This window comes from Lytechinus variegatus, chromosome 17, assembly GCF_018143015.1.
Source record: "Lytechinus variegatus isolate NC3 chromosome 17, Lvar_3.0, whole genome shotgun sequence".
In the NCBI taxonomy this organism is placed as follows: domain Eukaryota; kingdom Metazoa; phylum Echinodermata; class Echinoidea; order Temnopleuroida; family Toxopneustidae; genus Lytechinus; species Lytechinus variegatus.
In genome coordinates, this window is record NC_054756.1 from 29,489,712 (window position 1) to 29,509,600 (window position 19,889).

Sequence of the window (19,889 nt, forward strand, 5' to 3'; positions counted from 1 at the left end):
ACATCCAGCGTCCCACATTTTTCCCATATGGGCCCATGGGCTAATTACTATACCTGGGCCGGGCGAGTCCCCCCCCCCCGCAACGCCTAGCTCTGCTGGTAGGTCAATGTAAGTGGGGCCGTATCACCTCTTTGGGCCGTATTTCGGGATTTAATCCTAAAAATGAGGCCACTCAGCTGTTTTGTTACTTTTATTAAGCTACGTGAGACAATTAATTGGGCGGGAATGATTAACAAAAATACCGGTGTGAAAGAGAAGACTACAGCAGCAAGGCACCAAGCACGAGTATTTGATTAGTGTCAGTAGTAGATCATTTAATGATCTTGGATTTCTCGAGTTTTATGGTTATTAAACCATATCAAATTTGTGCTGGTCATTAAGAGGAAACTACAGTGTTTGGGCAATGGACTTTGGACCCCTTTTACAGGAAAAACCGCCTGTATTGTATTAACGAAAACGTTAATAACTTTAACGTTAGTGCATGAATATACTTCGCGCTAGTGCATGTATGAAGGGAGCTGGGCCGGGAGTTTCGACGAAATCACTTGCTGCAGAACAACCATCGAGTTACGGTACGGCTCAGGCTGTCACACTTGGCATTGGTAAGATTCAGAAGTCTCTCAGTGAGTGCCGGTAGAGAAATACAATAGGCAGTAACACTAGTAAAGTTACCCCTTAACTGTTTTGTTTTCACTGGAATGAAAAATGTATGTGTTGATCACTTGATGAACTACTAATGATGACTAGTCTAGAGGCGAGCCTACTCTATTGAAATAATTCCCCAGGGCCCAAGGCCAGATCATTGGATCTACGCACTTGTTCACTGCTACCACCCTGCCTGTGGGGAATCTAGAGGTAGGACTATGGTATGCCACTCATTCAATGAACAAGGTTATGATATAACCTTGTTCTCAGTTACATCCCCATGACATGTGTTCAAAATAATGATGGCAATGTTTGGCTTAATTTCTCTTTTTATATGGGACAAATGCTTGATTTTCTTACACTGTCAGTTTTCATAACAGCTATTCATTATATAACTTCGCACTTATGTATGATGGGGGACCTAAAGCTACGCACTTTGTTTTCAAACAATAAAAACTGTCCCAATTTTAATATTTCAACAAATTATATTTCACTAATTTGTGGCAAACATTCTAAAGATCATTAGCCAAGTAGAAAATATCACAAAACTCACTAATACGAAAATCCCGTCGTGTTTTTCGAACACCTCTTGATTTCGCCGCCCGATGTAGAAGGGGTCCTGAAGCTACGCACTCGATTTATCATGCAAAAAAATAGCATTTCTAGCTGTGCCTCAATTTCTAAAATATATTCAAATTATTAGAGGATAAAATTAAACTTCCAAACTTCCTAACAGTTGTTGGTTTTCTCTGCATTTAGAGATTTACTGCAGCCTCTGTAGAAAAAAATTAATAGGAATTGTTCATCACTCTGCAGTCACAGTTCCACACACAGAGTGCGCATTTGCCATTGAAAACTGCATGCGCGATGAGTGGTGCGTAGCTTTAGGACCCGCGCAGCTTTAGGACCCCCTATAGATTTAATTCTTTAAATATTTTTTTCTTAATGAAAATACTCTGTTTTAAATTATAATTTGCATAATTTATGTAAATTAGGTAATAATAAACAAGGATATCCCAATTAATTTATGACAATTTTCTTCCCCGTCTTACCCTTAGTCTTTATTTCCAATTTTAGGGCAGTTCTGGTGAAATATATATTCTGAATTACCTGTTTATACTATATCGACATAATATGCAAATTTATGCAAATTACTTGCTTATTTGCATAGATACAGCGTGTCTCTTTGGATGAATCTTTTTCTTTTGACTCAAGGAACATATGTGCCAAGTGGGACATTTGTACTAAAAAATGCAACGTTCAACCTCTTAACAAGTCTACTGTGGGGAATCTACAGGTAGGACTATGGTATGCCAATGCTGTACAGCACACACTTTGAAAAATCATTAAAATATCACTTGTGTGACCAAAATTACTAATTTCCATACAGTTGCAATTCTATTTTCATTAGTAACTAGGGAATATTTTTTGTATTCACCAGTGTGCTCAAAAACTTGAATTTTGGGCATATATTTGTGTACGCCCTCTATTGGTGGAAAGTAATATGGCAAGAAAATTTTCATTTTTTGATCTCTATTTTTAATTAAGAAAAAAAATCATTTAAAGAATCAAATTTGAATAAGAGCCAAGTTGTATGAATAATAGATGTAATGGAAACTGTCAGTGTAAAAAAATCAAGCATTTGCCCCAAAGAAAAAGAGAAAATAAGCCAAACATTGCCACCCTTATTTTGCCACACATGGAGATATAACTGAGAACAAGGTTATATTATAACCTTGTTCATTTAATGAGTGGATCTACGGTCAAATTAGACCAAAAGCTTCGGTCTCTGTTATGTTGGTTGTTCAGCTGAACTCTGATGGCTTCACTCACCAAATACAGAGACCGAAGTTCTAGCACAATCTGTACAGGGGACTCCATGGACTTTATGTACTTAAGATCAGATAAAACGGGGAAGTGAATAATTTGCGCGACAGCCGAGGTAAATCACTGTTTTTGTTCCTTTAAACTTAATTTTTCTCCGTTTTTTGGCAATTAATGCCAAGAGGGAATATTAATTTGCAATTTGGTCGCGTTAATTTTCAAATTTTTTATTCATTAAAGACAAAAATTGAAGAGCCCCGACGGGGGGATTTTGCATTGCAAGTCCCCTAATATGGTGGCTGCACGACAGCGAGCCGTCTGTGTACGAGGAAATTTTTTTTTCAATGTTAAAAAACTCCTCGAAACAGACGGCTGCCAGCTGTCTACAGTCAAATTTACTCATTCAAGGTTATTGTCAAATCAGTGGAAATGGTTTGTTCAGCAACTGGACGTTGATTTGCATGCATCTTGGTTCAAATAGATGCCTACCTTGTCTGTGCAGCTGTGTAGGATTCATGAGTGCTTATAATATGAAGAGGGTGGCTTTGCATACATTGTTTGGCTATTTAATATATTAATCTTGGTTGATTTTTTTTCAAAACCATGCTATATGAAACTTGAAATTCAATAATTAAAATTAGGAAATATTTATTAAAGAGATCATACAACTAACAGTTCAAAATTTGCTGGTGCTCTATATGCCTACTAGCTACTATTGCTGCATGCCTCTACATTTTGCTTCCTATACTTTATCAGATAACTTGTTTGTTTATATTGTAATACCCCTTTCACAACCCATCATCCAATTATCCACCTAAGAGTAATGCGGATAATTCAATAAAAGTTGCATTTACAAACTCCGAAAATAATCGGCACTATTTTTTTATGAGCGCCCGACCTGAAAAAGGCGGATAATTGTCATGGCAATTGCACACACCCCCCCCCCCCCCCCCCCCCCCCGATGCGGTTGCGTTGGAAAGGGTGACCATTGTGACAGCACCATGACAATTATCCGCATTACTTTTGAAATGCGTTCATAAAGTCAAAATCTGGTCCCGATTCTGATATTATGCGGATAATTGCAGCATCGAAATAATGCATATAACTCTGGTCCCGCTTCGATTTTTACAACCAAATTATGCAGATATTATCCGCATAATTGGGTTTGTGAAAGGGGTACAAGTCATGATTTCTAAGTTCTGTGTTCACCGGCCTTCTTCTGTTAGGCCTAGCCCTAGAACATTTTTATTTTTTAGGAGATCTTTAATATTAGGCCTACATGTAGAACAGGAGTTGCGTACGAGACTGGAAAAGAGCGATATCAGGATTTTTGAGTGTTACAACTGGGCCCCGTTTTAGCGTTACAATTGATCTGATCAGTCTCAAGTATATGGAAATCCATCATTTGTCATAATTTTTCTTTTGGAAATATGCTCAATGTCCTTTGAAAACAAAGAGAAGTGTACTGAAGCGTCAAGAAAACAGTTAATGTATGAATATACATGTATGTCATATCTAGAAAATATTTTGAACGAACATGTATTTCAGATGTTCACTGGTTTTCCATAGTTGTGATTGATCAGATCCATCGCAACACTTTGTAAGATGGGGCCCCGGTGGCAGTAGTGGAATCAATGCACCTGTTGCTTGAATATATCAGTCTTGGTCTCTCAGAACTTGTGAATGAGCGTGGTAAATACTAAAAGCAGAAGAGTTGCTGAACACTTCATCTGAAAGGACCTCTTCAGCCTGAGTGAATGTCTGTGTGTCTTGAGACTCTGAAATATGTATGCTGGAACCTACCAAAATATGATTAAAAATAAATGTACACTGACTTTTATAAGTTTTTGCTTGTTTTGGAACAGAGTATTTTGTGAGCATGCCAATGTCAATGCTTTAGAAGTTAAACAAAGTTAGAACTTGCTGCTACAGTAAGATATTTCTTTGAACTTGATGGAAAGTTTCTCTAAAAAGAGAAAATAGTGAGAGGGAGGGACAGTTGACCTTGAAATATGCTTATCAAATAATTTTTTTTCTCTTCTCCCTTTTGATTTTTTAGCCTTGATTCTTCAGATAAATACATTGATTGCCATGGCAACCCTCAAAAGTGACTATGCCGATATCAACATCCCTGAGGACGTTTCAGTATTGGATTTCATTTATGAAAAGTTTGATCAATATGGAGACTCAGTTGCAGTGGTTTGTTACTTTGTGTTATTTTAAAGGGAAATTACATCCTGATGACATTTTCGTTTGGATATAACAACAACTTAAAAAAATAAGTTGTTATATCAAAACGAAATGTCATCAGAATGTAATTTCCCTTTAAAAAAATTAAAGTCGAATGGTCAGGTTTTTATAGGTATTATTTCAAAGAATCAGATTTATAAAAATGAATACTTAGGAGATTGAGGGTTCTCCTAAGAATAATTCTCCCTATACTTTCAAAAGAAACACTTGGTATATTTTTGTATCCTATAAAAATGTAGATTGATTCAGTTCACTTTTCAGCTTGAAGGCACAGAAAATGCCAAGAAGATAAGAAGCTTTCATTTCTTCATGAACAACCTTTATTTTGCCAGAGGATATGATGTGCAAATATTACACACAATATTTCCTTGGCTGTGCTTCTTCAATAATAGCCCTTCATTAACAAGAACGTTTTTTTTTTTTTAACATGCATAGTATTTCGTTTCTATGTATACAGGCTGATGCTGCCACAGGACGGTCCTACACCTTTACTCAGGTGAAAGACTATTCAAGACGGATTGCTAGCGCCCTCACAAGACAAGGAATGAAGAAGGGTGATGTCATCGGCATCATCAGCCCCAACGTTCCAGAGTATGTCCTGATGCATTGTGGGATAGCTGAGATGGGTGGCGTTATGAGTGGTGTCAATCCCCTATACACTGAAGGTAAAATTTTGTTTTAAAATCTGAAGGGGGAGGGTTGGGTGGCCTAGCATTTGTTTGCAATAGCATAGGCAAATACCATGGTGGGCAGTGGTTAAAACTTTATAATGAAATAGCCCCTTGTACAATACAGTTAAGGGCAGAAAGTTTACCTTTATGCCTTAGAATCTATAGCCCTTCAGAGAAGTTAAAAAAAAAATGAATAAGAAGGGAGACAATCCTCCTCAAAGACCCCTTTCCTTGGCTTCCATCCTTTTCATTCATGCCCCCCCCCAAAAAAAAAAAAAATAAATCAATAAAAATTTAAAAAAATGATGAATGAATATATAAAAATAGATAAATACATAAGCAAAAATATTAGAAAATCATCAAATGTCTTTGAATACTCTTATTTAATATGACTTATGTGATGATGAATGTTAATGTAAAAGAATTACATTCAGATTTATAAACTTAGAAACTTACAAACTGAAACTTAGATTGAAATAATAAACTTATGAATTTAGATTTAAATAATGCACTTATAAACTTATATAATGAAATTAGAAATGTAGATTATAAACTTAGATTGAAACAATAAAGCCCATGTTATCATCAATTATTGCAAATGCCTGGAAGTAGAAACTATAAATGTACACATTTTGGTCATGAATTGACTTGGATGATGTCAGACATAGGATTGAATTTCTTATTTTCATGCAGATGAGATTTATTATCAGTTGGAAATGGTGGAGGCTAAGCTGATTGTAACAGTCCCTCCATTTGCTGAGAAATGTCTGAACACCATGAAAAAACTTCCTGGAATTCAGGTATGTATTGTCCTTGCATGTATCTTTGTAACTGGTCAATGTGGGCTACTGATTATGATCAATGGACCATAATCCATATTATACAGATATTGACTGATGGGGTGTGTAATATAAACATTCTTTGGACCGCCGGATTTATATTTTCCCGAGGGGTTATATTTTCCTGAAGCGCGCAGCGCTGAGGGAAAATATTAATCTCTAAGGCGTTCCAAAGAATTTTTTTTACACATCCCATCAGTCAATATCTGTTATATTAGATAGCCTTTAATGATGTAGATAAAAATGGCCTAACGATGCGTGCAGCCTGTTGTTTACGATAGTCACAGTGATTGATGGAACTGGTATAGATCTAGATGTAACTTTAGTCTAATACTACTCTAATGCAGTGAATGGCCCTTTTCTAATCAAATCAAGTTTGTTTTAGGCCTAGCCCTAGATCTAAGTTAGATTCCAGTTCAGATACTTTAGTCTCACATATTTTATTTCCGTTTAGTTGGTAACATCTAATCCACAAGAGGGCGCCATACACGTAGAAAAATATATTCACGGACCGGTTGGTCAATATATTCATCGAAGGTGGACCGGCTGGGAAAATACACGGATTTCGATCATATCACGTGACGCGCAATTGACCAATCGCGCTTGGCTATCTGTCTTGGCTATCTAATATTACGTTTTATTTTTTAGTATTTATTTCAAAAGCATGATTGTTGCCAGGAACCACAAAACTTTTAAAAGGCTCCAGTATAGTATTTTTTTTAGATTGATTCAGAAAGAAGATATTGTTTGCTGTGTGCTATTCCTCCCATTGTTACCAAAACATATGGTGGCGCTCATTTGCACATGCCTCTTCCGTCTTATGGAATGCACTTCCTAATTATATGAGAAATATTCATGATTTACATAAGTTTAAGACTTCCCTAAAAAAAGTAACTGTTTGACTTGTAATGAATTCAGTGCCTAACACTCTTTACTGTCTAATTTCTTTCCTTAATTTCTTCCAAGTGCATAGGGACATGCGTTGTTATGTGTTATATGGTATAAAAGAACTGAATATTATTATTATTGTTTGCTGTGAAAGACTCATCACAGTTGAATGATCCTGATTGAATTTCATAAAGAAAATTAAAAATTAAAAATGTAACAGTGAGGGATTCAACTTTGACAGTCTATTCAGTCGGATGTGGATTAAACTAGAGCAATTTAGGCATTTATTTCTTCCCTACTGGAACTTAACGACCTTTGCACAAAGTCTATGGGAAGTTCAGAATTTAGTCGTGTATACATGTAGGTTAATTTAGTACATTTTGACCATAAGCGTGTATTCATAATGACCTTGCACAAAATGCATCCTTTTCCATGAAGTCTGCGTCAAAATTGCTTCAAATTAGGCTATTTATTTGTCTGTAAGTTGCACTTTCATATTAACCAGCTTTTTGTGCTTCCATTTCATCGTAAATTATCATTCATCAGAAAGCATCTTCAAAAGACTCCTGAAAGCTGTTTCAAGAAAATTCCTCAGACATATCATTTTACTTGTGTAAATGAGTTTTTACAGACATGTATCATTCATACAAATTTGTATCAGCGTTTGGGACCAACCTTTAACGTCACTACCTGAAAGAAGTGACTGGGGATTGAACCTCAAACCTCTGCATCAATTTGTAATTTCTTCATGTGGCTTGGATGCATGTTGAAACATGTTCAGTGCCCAGTCAATTATTAACAATCAGTTATGGTATTGATGTTTTTAAATTCATTGCTCAGTTGACTTTTATAGAACATCTGTATTCTAAATTGACAAATATGCAGGGTGTTACATAAGCACTTGCCCGGGGCTAATTAAAATTAAAGTAAAAGTTAGAGTCGGGAAAGTGTTTTGAAGTAAGGACCAAAACTACTTGCCCAATTAGGCAAGCAAAATTCACACAGTATAAAGCAAAATTCTCACAGTAGATGACTAAAATAGGGTTGATATGATATGACCCTAATTTTGGTAATGGCAGGCAAGAAAAAATCACTTTGGAAGTAGAAGAAATGCAATAATAAGGTAGATCAGTTCATGTCAAAGGATAGAAAAAGGTCATTGGTTTATAAAACGGCAAAACTTTCTTTTGAAGAGGTAGAACTTTTTTCAAGGATTTTTGGGGGGCAAGTGAAATAGATTTTTGGGCAAGTATATTCCAACTATTTAAAAATTCACTTGCCCAATGAGGGAAGTGCTTCTAAAAAGTTATGTAGCACCCTGAATTATGTATTGTTTGATTACCCTTTTCATTGAATCATCGATCAGGATGTTTATGTCTTTGGAGAAGCAGAAGGTTGCAAGTCTTTCAAGTCTTTACTTGGAGACGACGGTTCTGCTTGCCCTAATGTGAAAGTCTCTCCAGAAGATACCTATGCCTTGCTTTTCTCCAGTGGAACTACTGGCCTGCCGAAGGGGGTCATTCTCACCAATAAAACTGTTCTCTCCAATCTTTGCCAAATAGAAGCGTGAGTGTTGTATTGATAATACCTTGGTCACATTTGCTCTATGGCGGCCGTACGGCGAGTCAAAAACAGCCGTTTTATTAATTTTGATTCAAACCACCTATATGCAGTTGGACAAAATGTTAAAACCGCTGTTTTCAACTCGCCATACGGCTGCCGTAGAACAAATGTGACCATGGTATAAGAGCCCCATAAAACATAGCTGTAACAGACTTTACTGTATAGTGATCAAATGACTGATTTTGTTTTTACTGGGTAAAGTGATTTTATTGTTACTTAAAGGTCAAGTCCACCCCAGAAAATTTTTGAATTGAATCAATAGAGAAAAATCATACAAACATAACGCTGCAAATTTCATCAAAATCGGATGAAAAATAAGAAAGTTATGGCATTTTTAAGTTTCGCTTATTTTTCACAAAACAGTTAAATGCACAACTCAGTGACATGCAAATGAGAGAGATTTGAGATGGATTTTTCTCTTCTTATTCAAATCAACTTTTTTGGGGTGGACTTGTCCTTTAATTATGAAACATGAAACTTGTATCGCATGAAAGCTTTATTCTTCGCCTTTACCACATTGATGTGCATTGTAAGAGTAGAGTAAGCAGCTGCCCTGAACACAGACAAAGTGGACAGTGAAATGCTGCCAAATGCACAATTTTCTAACCAAAGTCTCAGTTTCTTTTGAGTATACAATGTGATTTAATATTGCCCAGGCAGGTGATTTAGTGTTTGTTTGAAGTGAAAGCTTTTGTGAATCTAAATAATGTTGACAGCTACGTAACCATTATCGTAAATATTCTAAATTCCTCTCTTTCAATGACCTGGTTCAATAGTATTCCAATGAACCCATGCATGATACAAATGAGAGCACACACCACCATGTCTTAACTTTGTTGCCAACAAAGTTAACTCATGAATGTTAACTTTGCATATCGACATCATTTAAAGTCAGTCCATCCTCGAATTCACTACTGCAAGCAACAAATTTTGTAACATTTCAATTTCAGCATTGCTGCAAATTTATGAGGATTGCATTGGTATATGAAATGATGTCATACCCCATCGGTTGAGTCCTTCTGACAGAGACTGATGGTAATGCAAGCAGCCTGAAATGCCTGCCACTTTTTTACTTGTCCCCTGTGATATAATTTTTGTTCAACTGCACCGTCCATCGCAAGCACTTAGACATGCAAATCGCCTGTATTAATCTTCAAGTGTGAAGGACACAGGACAACCCTGATGAAGAAGAAGAATTGCACATCATTGAAAAGAGGAATAATAATGCTTAGTTTCTAATGATAGCACATTTACACATGATGATCGAAATAAAATATATTTGTTGCCTCTCAAACTTGAGTTGTGGAACCTTTTTTGAGGGGTTTATTTTCTAAAGACTTGATATCATTTATCTATTTATTTCTATATGTCGCCCTCTAACAGCTATCCTGAGCTATTGGATACTAATCATGAGGACACAGTGCTTGATCTACTACCATATTTCCATAGCTATGGCCTGGTTGTTATTATGCTCCATGGTCTTAGAGCCGGGGCTAGACAGGTTGCCATTTCAAGATTTGATCCAGAAGTTTTCCTCAAAACCATCCAAGATTATAAGGTATTGTGTATACATATTTTCCAGGATAAACAGTACACAAATAGCAAATAGGCATGAGTGTGATAGTGCGAGATTTCACATGAGGTGAAAGAAAAATGCCCTATTCAATGAGGCGTTAGCCGAGTTGAATAGAGTGTTTCTTTCACCGAATGCGAAATCTCGCACCATTGCACAAATAAGAATATTCACTATTTGTGTTGTACAACGCATCGGAATTCCCTCCACTAATCAATGAAAAGGGAGCAAAATAATTGAGAGCGAAAACAAAATCCCAGGAGAGCGTATGTCCTTACTAAAGCATTGCAGAATTTAGCCAGATACACGTATTGCACCTTCATTTTTCTGAGCGCAATGAATTAAATCGTATTGTGACGTCACCTAAAGTGGCGCAACGGTACATTTTTGAAGGTACGTCTTGTGTGCAATGGTACGAATGTTTGACATTCAGCCTGACATTTGCTCGTTTACAACAAGCTAAGTAGGCGTTGTACAATTTACTATATTGACTGTTCATGAGGTCAGTAGCAAAAATAATTGCCCCAAAATGGTCTTGGTCTATATGCCTTCAAATTCTTCTGATACTTAAGGTCAGGTTAGATTGTGGGCCAATAATCTCAATTCTATTGATTTCAATGATTTTGACTATGCCTGCATATAAGGGCAATCAGTATTTGTTTTATATACCAATTATGTTTGAACAGAGGAATAGTAAAAACTCTTGCCCTTTTCAAATCATGGCGAATGGGTATATGAGCTCGGTTAGCATTTCCACAGCTAAAACAAAGACTTTCATGAAACCAATATCCAACATTTCAAAAACTCACTAGCATTTCCTATTGCACCTTCAATTTGAAAAGACCCCATAAACTTCCGACAATGATTCTATAAGCCAGGAAAACATACCTGTATAAGAGTGCTTTATGACAAACGTCAAATTATTGTTCAAACATGCATTATATGTCATTTGTTTTTGTTGTTCTGCTCTGAAGTGCCTTGATCATCTAGTCAAGATGGAAAGTACGCTATACAAGTCTTGAGTATTATAATTACTTGCTCATGTGTTGTGTCAAGCTAGTATTAAAGCAAATAATCTTGTCTGCAGACTCAGCTATGCCATGCTAATGCTACTTGACCTTTGACCTCACAGGTTAGTCTTCTCTACCTTGTCCCTCCTATCATTCTCTTCTTGGCCAAACATCCGATGGTGGACAAATATGACCTTTCAGCAGTCAGGCAGATCACCTCTGGGGCCGCACCCCTCGGAGGCGAGATGGTTGCAAGTGTGGAAACAAGACTAGGAATCAAGATTATCAGACAAGGTCATATGATTTTTTTTGTTAAAACAGGAGTATGACATGGATCATTTGTTTTTTTATTTTCACATAATTGCTCTTTGTCAGTGAGATGGAAAATTTCAGTAGTTTAAGGTAGTTGCCAGTGAAAATTTATGACTAAAAGGGATGGTCCAGGCTGAAAATATATCTTAATACATAGAGTAGAATTCACTGACAAAATGCCAAAAATTTCATCAAAATCGGATCACAAATAATAAAGTTATTGAAGTTTAAAGTTTAGCAATATTTTGCGAAAACAGGCGTCATGAATATTCATTGGGTGGGCTGATAATGTCACATCCCCACTTTCCGTTTTCTTATGTTATTACATAAAATCTTATTTTGTTATTATTTTATACTTGTGTGAATAATAGGTCTCCCTTATAGTGAAATAAGTTTCAGCAATAAATATCTAATGCACTAAATCAGTTGTCAATCCAATTTTTCTAGGTATTTGAGGAAAAGATTTGAATAAACCTAATTTCATATAATAAAAAACAAAAGAACAAGTGGGGATGTGACATCAGCCCATCTAATGAATATTCATGACAACTGTTTTCACAAAATATTGCTAAACTTTAAAATTCTATAACTTTGTTATTTGTTATACGATTTTGATGAAATTTTCGGCATTTTGCTCAGTGAATTCTACTTTATTTATTAAGCTATAAATACTTTCAGCCCGGACCAGCCCTTTAAAATACTCTTTATGTCTTTTGGTAATTTTAGGTTTGATGTCTAAAAGAAGATGTTGAGGCTTCACAAAAAGTGAGCTGCCCTTCTTATGAACTCTCTTTTTTTTAAAGTAATGTAAAGAAGAGAGAAGAGGAGACAACGAGAAAGATAAATAAAAGAAAGAGAACAAAAATAATGTAGGAAAGCGATGAACTTTTTGGGTTAATATAATAAACCCCCACTTTTGTTTTTAAACATGATTTGAAATATCTTCTTCCATCTTTCTTTTCCGTGGGATCGAAGTGAATTGGATTTTTGATGAATCCTGGTCGAGAGACGTACTAAACCTGGGATTACTTTATTCTACTTCCTGCATTATAATTTGAATAACCCTTTATTTTGGATTGTGTACTTTCATGTGTAGGTTTTGGAATGACTGAAACTGGGCCTGTTTTGACCATCACTCCAACGTGTACAGACAATCCAGCTAGCGTTGGAAAGCTGTTGCCCAATACTGTTGCAAAGGTAATACAAATCACTCTCTTAGCCTTTTCAGACGTCAGTTATATTCCTTTACCCAAGAAAAAGATGGGGCTAAGGAAGGGGGAGGGGTAGTGTCTAAGGCCCACTTAAATAGATATTGACTGTTTGCAGCCGAGAGAACATGTATCTAGTTTATGATTTCGTGAGTGAGTGAAACAAGAGATAGGAGTGTAATCTGTCTCCTTGTTTTGATTGGTCATGTTGATTGTGATTCCTTTAGGTTGTTGATACTGCATCAGGAATATTACTAGGTGAGGGTTAGGGTAGTGGACTTTGTTTTCAAGGACCTCATAATCGTTGTGTTTGATACCTTCAGGTTGTTGATACTAAATCAGGAGCATTACTTGGCGAGGGTCAGGATGGTGAACTATGTTTTCAAGGTCCTCAGGTCATGCCAGGCTACTTCAAGAATCCAGAAGCAACGGCAAAGACCCTTGATGCAGACGGATTCATCCATACCGGTAGGTTGGTGCTTCTCTTTCCTTCATCATGGGTCTATTGAATTTGACTCGTCTTTCAATCAGAGGGTTGTGAAATCAATTCCTTGGTGTTGAAAAAGGTCACAAGGCTGCATTGTGATTTAAAAAACGTGACCGTTTAATTACAAGGTTAATATAATAATGATAATATTCCACATTTATATAGCGCTTAATACATCGGAACAACGTCTCTAAGCGCTTTACAGACATATTATTACCCCGGTCATGGGATTCTTGCATGCCCGCATAAAATGAATGCACCTTCTCCACTCCCTGGGGAGCATTCCAACAAGAGTTCCAAGACTTCATTGCTACGCATTCTTCATATAGATTTTCACATCTTACCGGGTACCCATTTAACACCTGGGTGGAGAGTGGCAAAATGTGGATTAACGCCTTGCCAAAGGACGCTAGGCCATGGTGGGATTTGAACACACGACCCTCTGATTACAAGGTTAGAGTCAGAACTGCTATACCAGGACTTTTTACATTTAGATTTTCCTCTTTTTTTTTCTATTCCCTTCCAAACTCTTTGTCATGTTCCTTCTGCTCATTCCTCAGAAATATCTTTACCAATGTTGTTTTTTTGCACCATACCATGTGCAGTCTTTCTGTACTGCTATTGTTTCTAACATATCCTCATTCATTTTGTAAGTACACATTTCAAAAGATGTTGTATGAGTCACCACGTTTGCACGTTAAGAACCCACTGCACTATTCGTATAAGAGTAGAGGGAAACCCTGGTGTAGTGGTCCACCTGCACCCCCCCCCCCCCTAACAATCGGTTATATTGGGAAGATAGATCTGCGGGTCACAGTCATTCACTTTGCTTTTCACCTCCCATGCACAGGTGAAGCCAAACAAATAATAATGTATGTTCCATATCCTTTCTTACTTCATACCAATGGATATGATCTTTGGATGTTTTATCTTCAGGTGATGTAGGCCACTTTGATAAAGATGGCCTATTCTACATCGTGGACCGACTCAAAGAATTGATCAAGTATAAAGGATATCAGGTAAGCATTCTTCACTGTCCAACTAAGATTCCTCTTTGTATTTCTCCCTATCCCTGTCTTACAATCAATCCATTTATCCTTCCATTCATCTCATCATCTACCCTTTGCTCATCCATGCATTTATTCATATTTCTACCATTTATTAATTTGTCTCCTGTATCCATCCATTTGATATCAGTCAGTAGTATTATCCTCCAATGTACTCCTTCTGTCTATTCAATCTGTTCATAATTTTCCTGTCATGAATAACTCAATTCTGTCTATTAATTATTTGGCCATTATTATTCATCTGTCCATCTATCTATCCATGAATCAATCCATTCTGTATAATTTGTTCAAACACATGTAGTTTGCTTCTGTTGATTCATCCATCTATTCTTTTGTCTATCCATTACAATGTCCTTTCATGAGATACTCATCCAGTTTATACTTTCACTATCATTTCAATAAGGAATGCTTCTATCTATCCATCCATGTATCACCCAAATTTTCTGCTCTTTTGCTCCTCACCTATTACTCTCATTCTCCTTTCATCCATCCTCTTCTCCTTGTTGCTCCTGTTGAGCAAGAGGCTTTGCTCCTCACCTATCACTTTATCATTCTCCTTCCATCCATCCTCCTCTCCTTGTTGCTCCTGTTGAACAAGAGGCTTTCCTCCTCTTCCATCACTCTATCATTCTCCTTCCATCCATCCTCTTCTCCTTGTTGCTCCTGTTGAGCAAGAGGCTTTCCTCCTCTTCCATCACTCTATCATTCTCCTTCCATCCATCCTCCTCTCCTTGTTGCTCCTGTTGAGCAAGAGGCTTTCCTCCTCTTCCATCACTCTATCATTCTCCTTTCATCCATCCTCTTCTCCTTGTTGCTCCTGTTAAACTAGAGGCTTTCCTCCTCTTCCATCACTCTATCATTCTCCTTCCATCCATCCTCTTCTCCTTGTTGCTCCTGTTGAGCAAGAGGCTTTCCTCCTCTTCCATCACTCTATCATTCTCCTTCCATCCATCCTCCTCTCCTTGTTGCTCCTGTTGAGCAAGAGGCTTTCCTCCTCTTCCATCACTCTATCATTCTCCTTTCATCCATCCTCTTCTCCTTGTTGCTCCTGTTGAACTAGAGGCTTTCCTCCTCTTCCATCACTCTATCATTCTTCCATCCATCCTCTTCTCCTTGTTGCTCCTGTTGAGCAAGAGGCTTTCCTCCTCTTCCATCACTCTATCATTCTCCTTCCATCCATCCTCTTCTCCTTGTTGCTCCTGTTGAGCAAGAGGCTTTCCTCCTCTTCCATCACTCTATCATTCTCCTTCCATCCATCCTCCTCTCCTTGTTGCTCCTGTTGAGCTAGAGGCTTTCCTCCTCACCCATCACTCTATCATTCTCCTTCCATCCATCCTCTTCTCCTTGTTGCTCCTGTTGAGCAAGAGGCTTTCCTCCTCTTCCATCACTCTATCATTCTCCTTCCATCCATCCTCTTCTCCTTGTTGCTCCTGTTGAGCAAGAGGCTTTCCTCTTCTTCCATCACTATCATTCTCCTTGTTGCTCCTGCCAAGCTAGAGGCTTTCCTCACCAATTCCTCTACCATTCTCCTTTCCATCCTCCTCACTTTGTTGCTCCTGTTGAGCTTCTCATTCATCCCTCCATCATTCTCGTGCTATTCATCTTCCTCTTCAGTTTGTTCCTGCCGAGTTAGAGGCTCTCTTTATCACCCATCCTTCTACAATCATGATAGAAATAATGAAGATTTGAAGAGCACACACACACTGTACCAATTGAGTCAGCTCAACGATTCTCTTGTACATTCTCCCTCTATTCATCTTCTTCTCTAGGTTGCTCCTGCTGAGCTAGAGGCTCTCCTTCTCACCCATCCCTCCATCATGGATGCTGCTGTGATTGGAATACCTCATGAGGAGGCAGGAGAACTTCCCAAAGCCTTCGTCGTCAAAAAGAAGGAAGAACTAACAGCGGATGAGGTAGCAGAATTTGTAGCAGGTAGATATTCCTTTAAAATATTTATTCCTTCAGTTGAAATGTGTTACTTGGAGCGGTATATGGGCAAAGAACTTGTTTCTTTGGACAATATTTCAGTAATTTTCAGTGACACATGTTATAAGCTATTGAATTCCTTACATCTTGTTGGGCAAGATGCTTTGTGAAAACCAAATATGCAATTGAAATATTAAAAGGAACAATTATCATAATGGGGTACTCAAAAAAGATTTGGATGGGAGTGTGCCTCACTAAAAAAAAAATGTAATGTAGTGATTAGAATGCTGAAGAACATGAAATTGGCATTTTAGAAAGAAAAAATGGCATCTCAATACAAAACTTGTTTGCAAATAATATATTATTAATGATATTGTCTGAATATTTATTTACCTTCAAATTATTTGACCAACAGGAAATGCGGCTCCATATAAGAAGTTACGAGGTGGAGTAGAGTTTGTGAAATCCATCCCTAAATCAGCCTCTGGGAAAATCTTAAGAAGAGTCTTACGAGAAAAGAAGACTGAAAACCAACAATCCTAAGGTATTCCTAACATAGCAAATAATATTGGAGCTGCCAAGTCTCCCCCATTGTCAAAGTGGATTTCTTCTCGTAAAACTAGGAGCAGCCACAAACTCATTCATATTTTACACTCATATTTTCTGCACAGTAAATCATTCTCTATACTTAGTACTTGCGTAGGACACAATACAATTGATCTTATCATATTGTTTATATGAAATCGTATTACTACTCAGAAAGAAAAGCATTGTAGCAAACTAATGTGTTTTCTCACTTGCCTAATTTTATGAAAACAGGGTACAAAGTATAAGTTTGTAGTACTGTTTTTTTTTTCATATATAATATTTCTAAATTACATTTAAGTGTTGAAAGTAAAGTTATATATTTATACATATGGATACTGGTATGAATTTTAATATCTTGTGATGTTCTTAGTCTTTATGTTGTGATTTGATCTTGTTTTATTAATTGTATTAAAACCACCGATATATCATAAAGGGTCATATGGTGTGACCTAATTGAAAATGAACATATAATCACTTAGATAAAATTTGTATGTCATTTATTTTATATTGAGTCCCCATATGTTCACTCAAATTATCATGGACCAACTATTTTGCTGAAATTAAATTCCATTGGAGGCTTTTGAAACTTTCTTTATATTTACATTTATATGCATTGTAAGTGCCATTTGTACTCTGATGTAAATTCATTTGAAGAGGCTTTTTTGTAAGGGAATTTTAAAGATGGCAAACTGTCTCGTAAATTAAAATATTCAATTTATATAAAAATTGAATTGATTGAATTAGTTAGTCTCTCGTGCCAAATAACATCTATGATTTCTGGTTTAAACTAATACCTTAAATTTCAGGGTAAATTTTTTTTTTTAATGGGCTGTTTTACCCCAATACTAGGGCGTTTAATTAATTTTGGGAAGCTATTTCTTTTATTTCAAGGGCTACTTTTAGTGCAACAAAAGCACTTGTCATTATTCTATTGTATGTAGAAAATTGATTTTCTGAACTTTCTTCAAATATTTTTTTGTGGCAGATCTTTGGCAACTCTATAAAAAAATGTACGTTGTATGTTAACTACTATGTAACAATTTGTTTTCCTACATGATAATCATGAAATATGTGATCTGCATTTATCATTATTTTATAATTGCAATAAGTTTTAGAACAATCTGATACCTTTCTGAAATATTTAGAAGTTTTATCAATATTTGCTGAATGAGGGTTTTGATATGTCTAGGGCTTGATTCAGATCATTCCTAAAATAATTCTGACTTCACATCTGAAGAAATAATGATTTTTTCTGGAAATTTTCAAACTTTGATTCATTTAATGAAATCATATTTTTAAATGTAATTGAATTAGCCCTGACTTCAGCCCGATCAATACCTTGCCTTCAGTCATGTTATGCCATGTAAAGCACAAAGTTTTTTAATAAAATGGGATATTTTGGTAAATCTTTAATGCATTATTTGTTTTATTAGATCGACTTCATGTGCGTTATATGTCTGATCATAATTTACTTGTACAAGCAACCCCATTTGATCAAATATCTATTTGTCTTTGAAAGGCCCGTTAGCGCTAACAAAGTGTTGACAGTAGGCCCAGTCCCATCTTTCTAAATGTGATGTCAAACGTTGATCCATCACAATCTGTATAGTATTATCCATTAACAAATCGGCTCTTAACAACATGGGTAGAATTACCGCAAAGAAGGCAGTGAAAGCTGTTGTTAGGGGATTAGAGTTAGGCAAAATCTATAATTTGTGCGTAGTCTTGGTAGTGATCTAGATTTAACTACGATTTAGTTATGATTATTTACACATCCTACAAGTTTAAAATCTTGTCTAGGAAAGGGTAAAGGAATGTAATTCATTATCATATATGCCTACACAATTGGATTATCATTACATTTTAAACATGAAATGACAGCAGGTAGTATTACTAATTTAATAAAAAAACATATTGATTAAGTTTAAAAGATATTCAAAAAAATGCCTATCATGATATTACGATAGAGATTCTGTACAAAAAATGCAATCCCACTTTTCATCAGTTTCGTTTGTTTGCAAATGCTCTTCACAGACTTCACTCATCATGCTCATGATAGAGTATTTGCCAATGATGGTTATCATGCGATAAATTTCATCAGCTATTTTTCTTCTTTCTAATGTAGGGTCTATTCATAAAAAATGTCTTCCCACATCTAAATACATGATATATCGAGATCCTTTTCAAAGAAAAAATCTTTGAAAAGGATCATATATCTTGGCACTAATCAACATCCCCCGCTATATACCTATTCCTAAAGGGGTACTCCAGGCTGAAGAAAATATTACGATTCGAACAGTAAAGTGAGACAAACAAAACACTGACTAATTGATAAAAATTGGAAATGAGTAGAAAGAAAATATGGTTTCTTAAAATTTTCCATTAGGCCCTATTTCGGTGAAATTTATATTCATGTCTCCAGGAATATGCAATGAGGGTCTGTTGTATGATACAAAATTAGGTTTATTTAAATTTTGTCCGTGGACACAGAATATTGCTTCAAAGATCATCATTTTTTTACTCGGGTGACATACATACATTTGAGACAATTACGAGTTCATTTCAAATTTTCAATAAAAATCAGAAAAAGGGGAAAGAGCTAGAGGATTTGGCATTATCGTTCCATTCATGGCCACATGCTGCTCAGTAATATCAGTTGCAAAAAAGTGTTTAATTTTGAATATTCAAGAATTTTGTTATTTTTTTATCAGATTTTGATGAATTTTCAGCAATTTGTTGATCTAAATTCTCAATTTCTTTATATATTGGTGGGCCCAGAATACCCCTTTAATTAAGTCGAGGTATATTATAAAGTACTTGGTATAAGAAAGGGAGACAAGTTTTAAAAAGAGAAATTATTCACTAACATCATCACTATAGGTGCCCTTGGCACTGTTAGTGATTGGTATTAACATAAGCGCCACTGTTAGCTTCTGCTAAGCCTTTTATTGTTAGATTATTAGGAATTCGACTAAGCT

General features: G+C 36.2%; 1 protein-coding gene across 1 annotated transcript; it reads left to right on the forward strand.

The window, feature by feature from the left end:
* The first annotated feature begins 252 nt into the window (after nt 1–252).
* LOC121430930 (4-coumarate--CoA ligase-like) lies at nt 253–17,046 on the forward strand. The gene is made up of 12 exons (XM_041628362.1): nt 253–602; nt 4,529–4,668; nt 5,177–5,384; nt 6,084–6,190; nt 8,484–8,683; nt 10,124–10,298; nt 11,446–11,617; nt 12,732–12,832; nt 13,167–13,311; nt 14,267–14,349; nt 16,167–16,329; nt 16,739–17,046. The coding sequence occupies exons 1-12, from the start codon at nt 482–484 to the stop codon at nt 16,864–16,866; spliced, it is 1,743 nt and encodes a 580-aa protein (XP_041484296.1). The 5' UTR covers nt 253–481; the 3' UTR covers nt 16,867–17,046.
* The last annotated feature ends 2,843 nt before the right edge of the window (nt 17,047–19,889 follow it).

What these genes read in the sequence shown, in the direction of transcription:
- LOC121430930 (XM_041628362.1), top strand. Translation starts at nt 482, where the DNA reads ATGAATATACTTCGCGCTAGTGCATGTATGAAGGGAGCTGGGCCGGGA. An exon ending in AGACGGATTCATCCATACCG is followed by an intron (nt 13,312 to 14,266) that starts GTAGGTTGGTGC and finishes TTTTATCTTCAG; the next exon opens with GTGATGTAGGCCACTTTGAT. An exon ending in TCAAGTATAAAGGATATCAG is followed by an intron (nt 14,350 to 16,166) that starts GTAAGCATTCTT and finishes CTTCTTCTCTAG; the next exon opens with GTTGCTCCTGCTGAGCTAGA.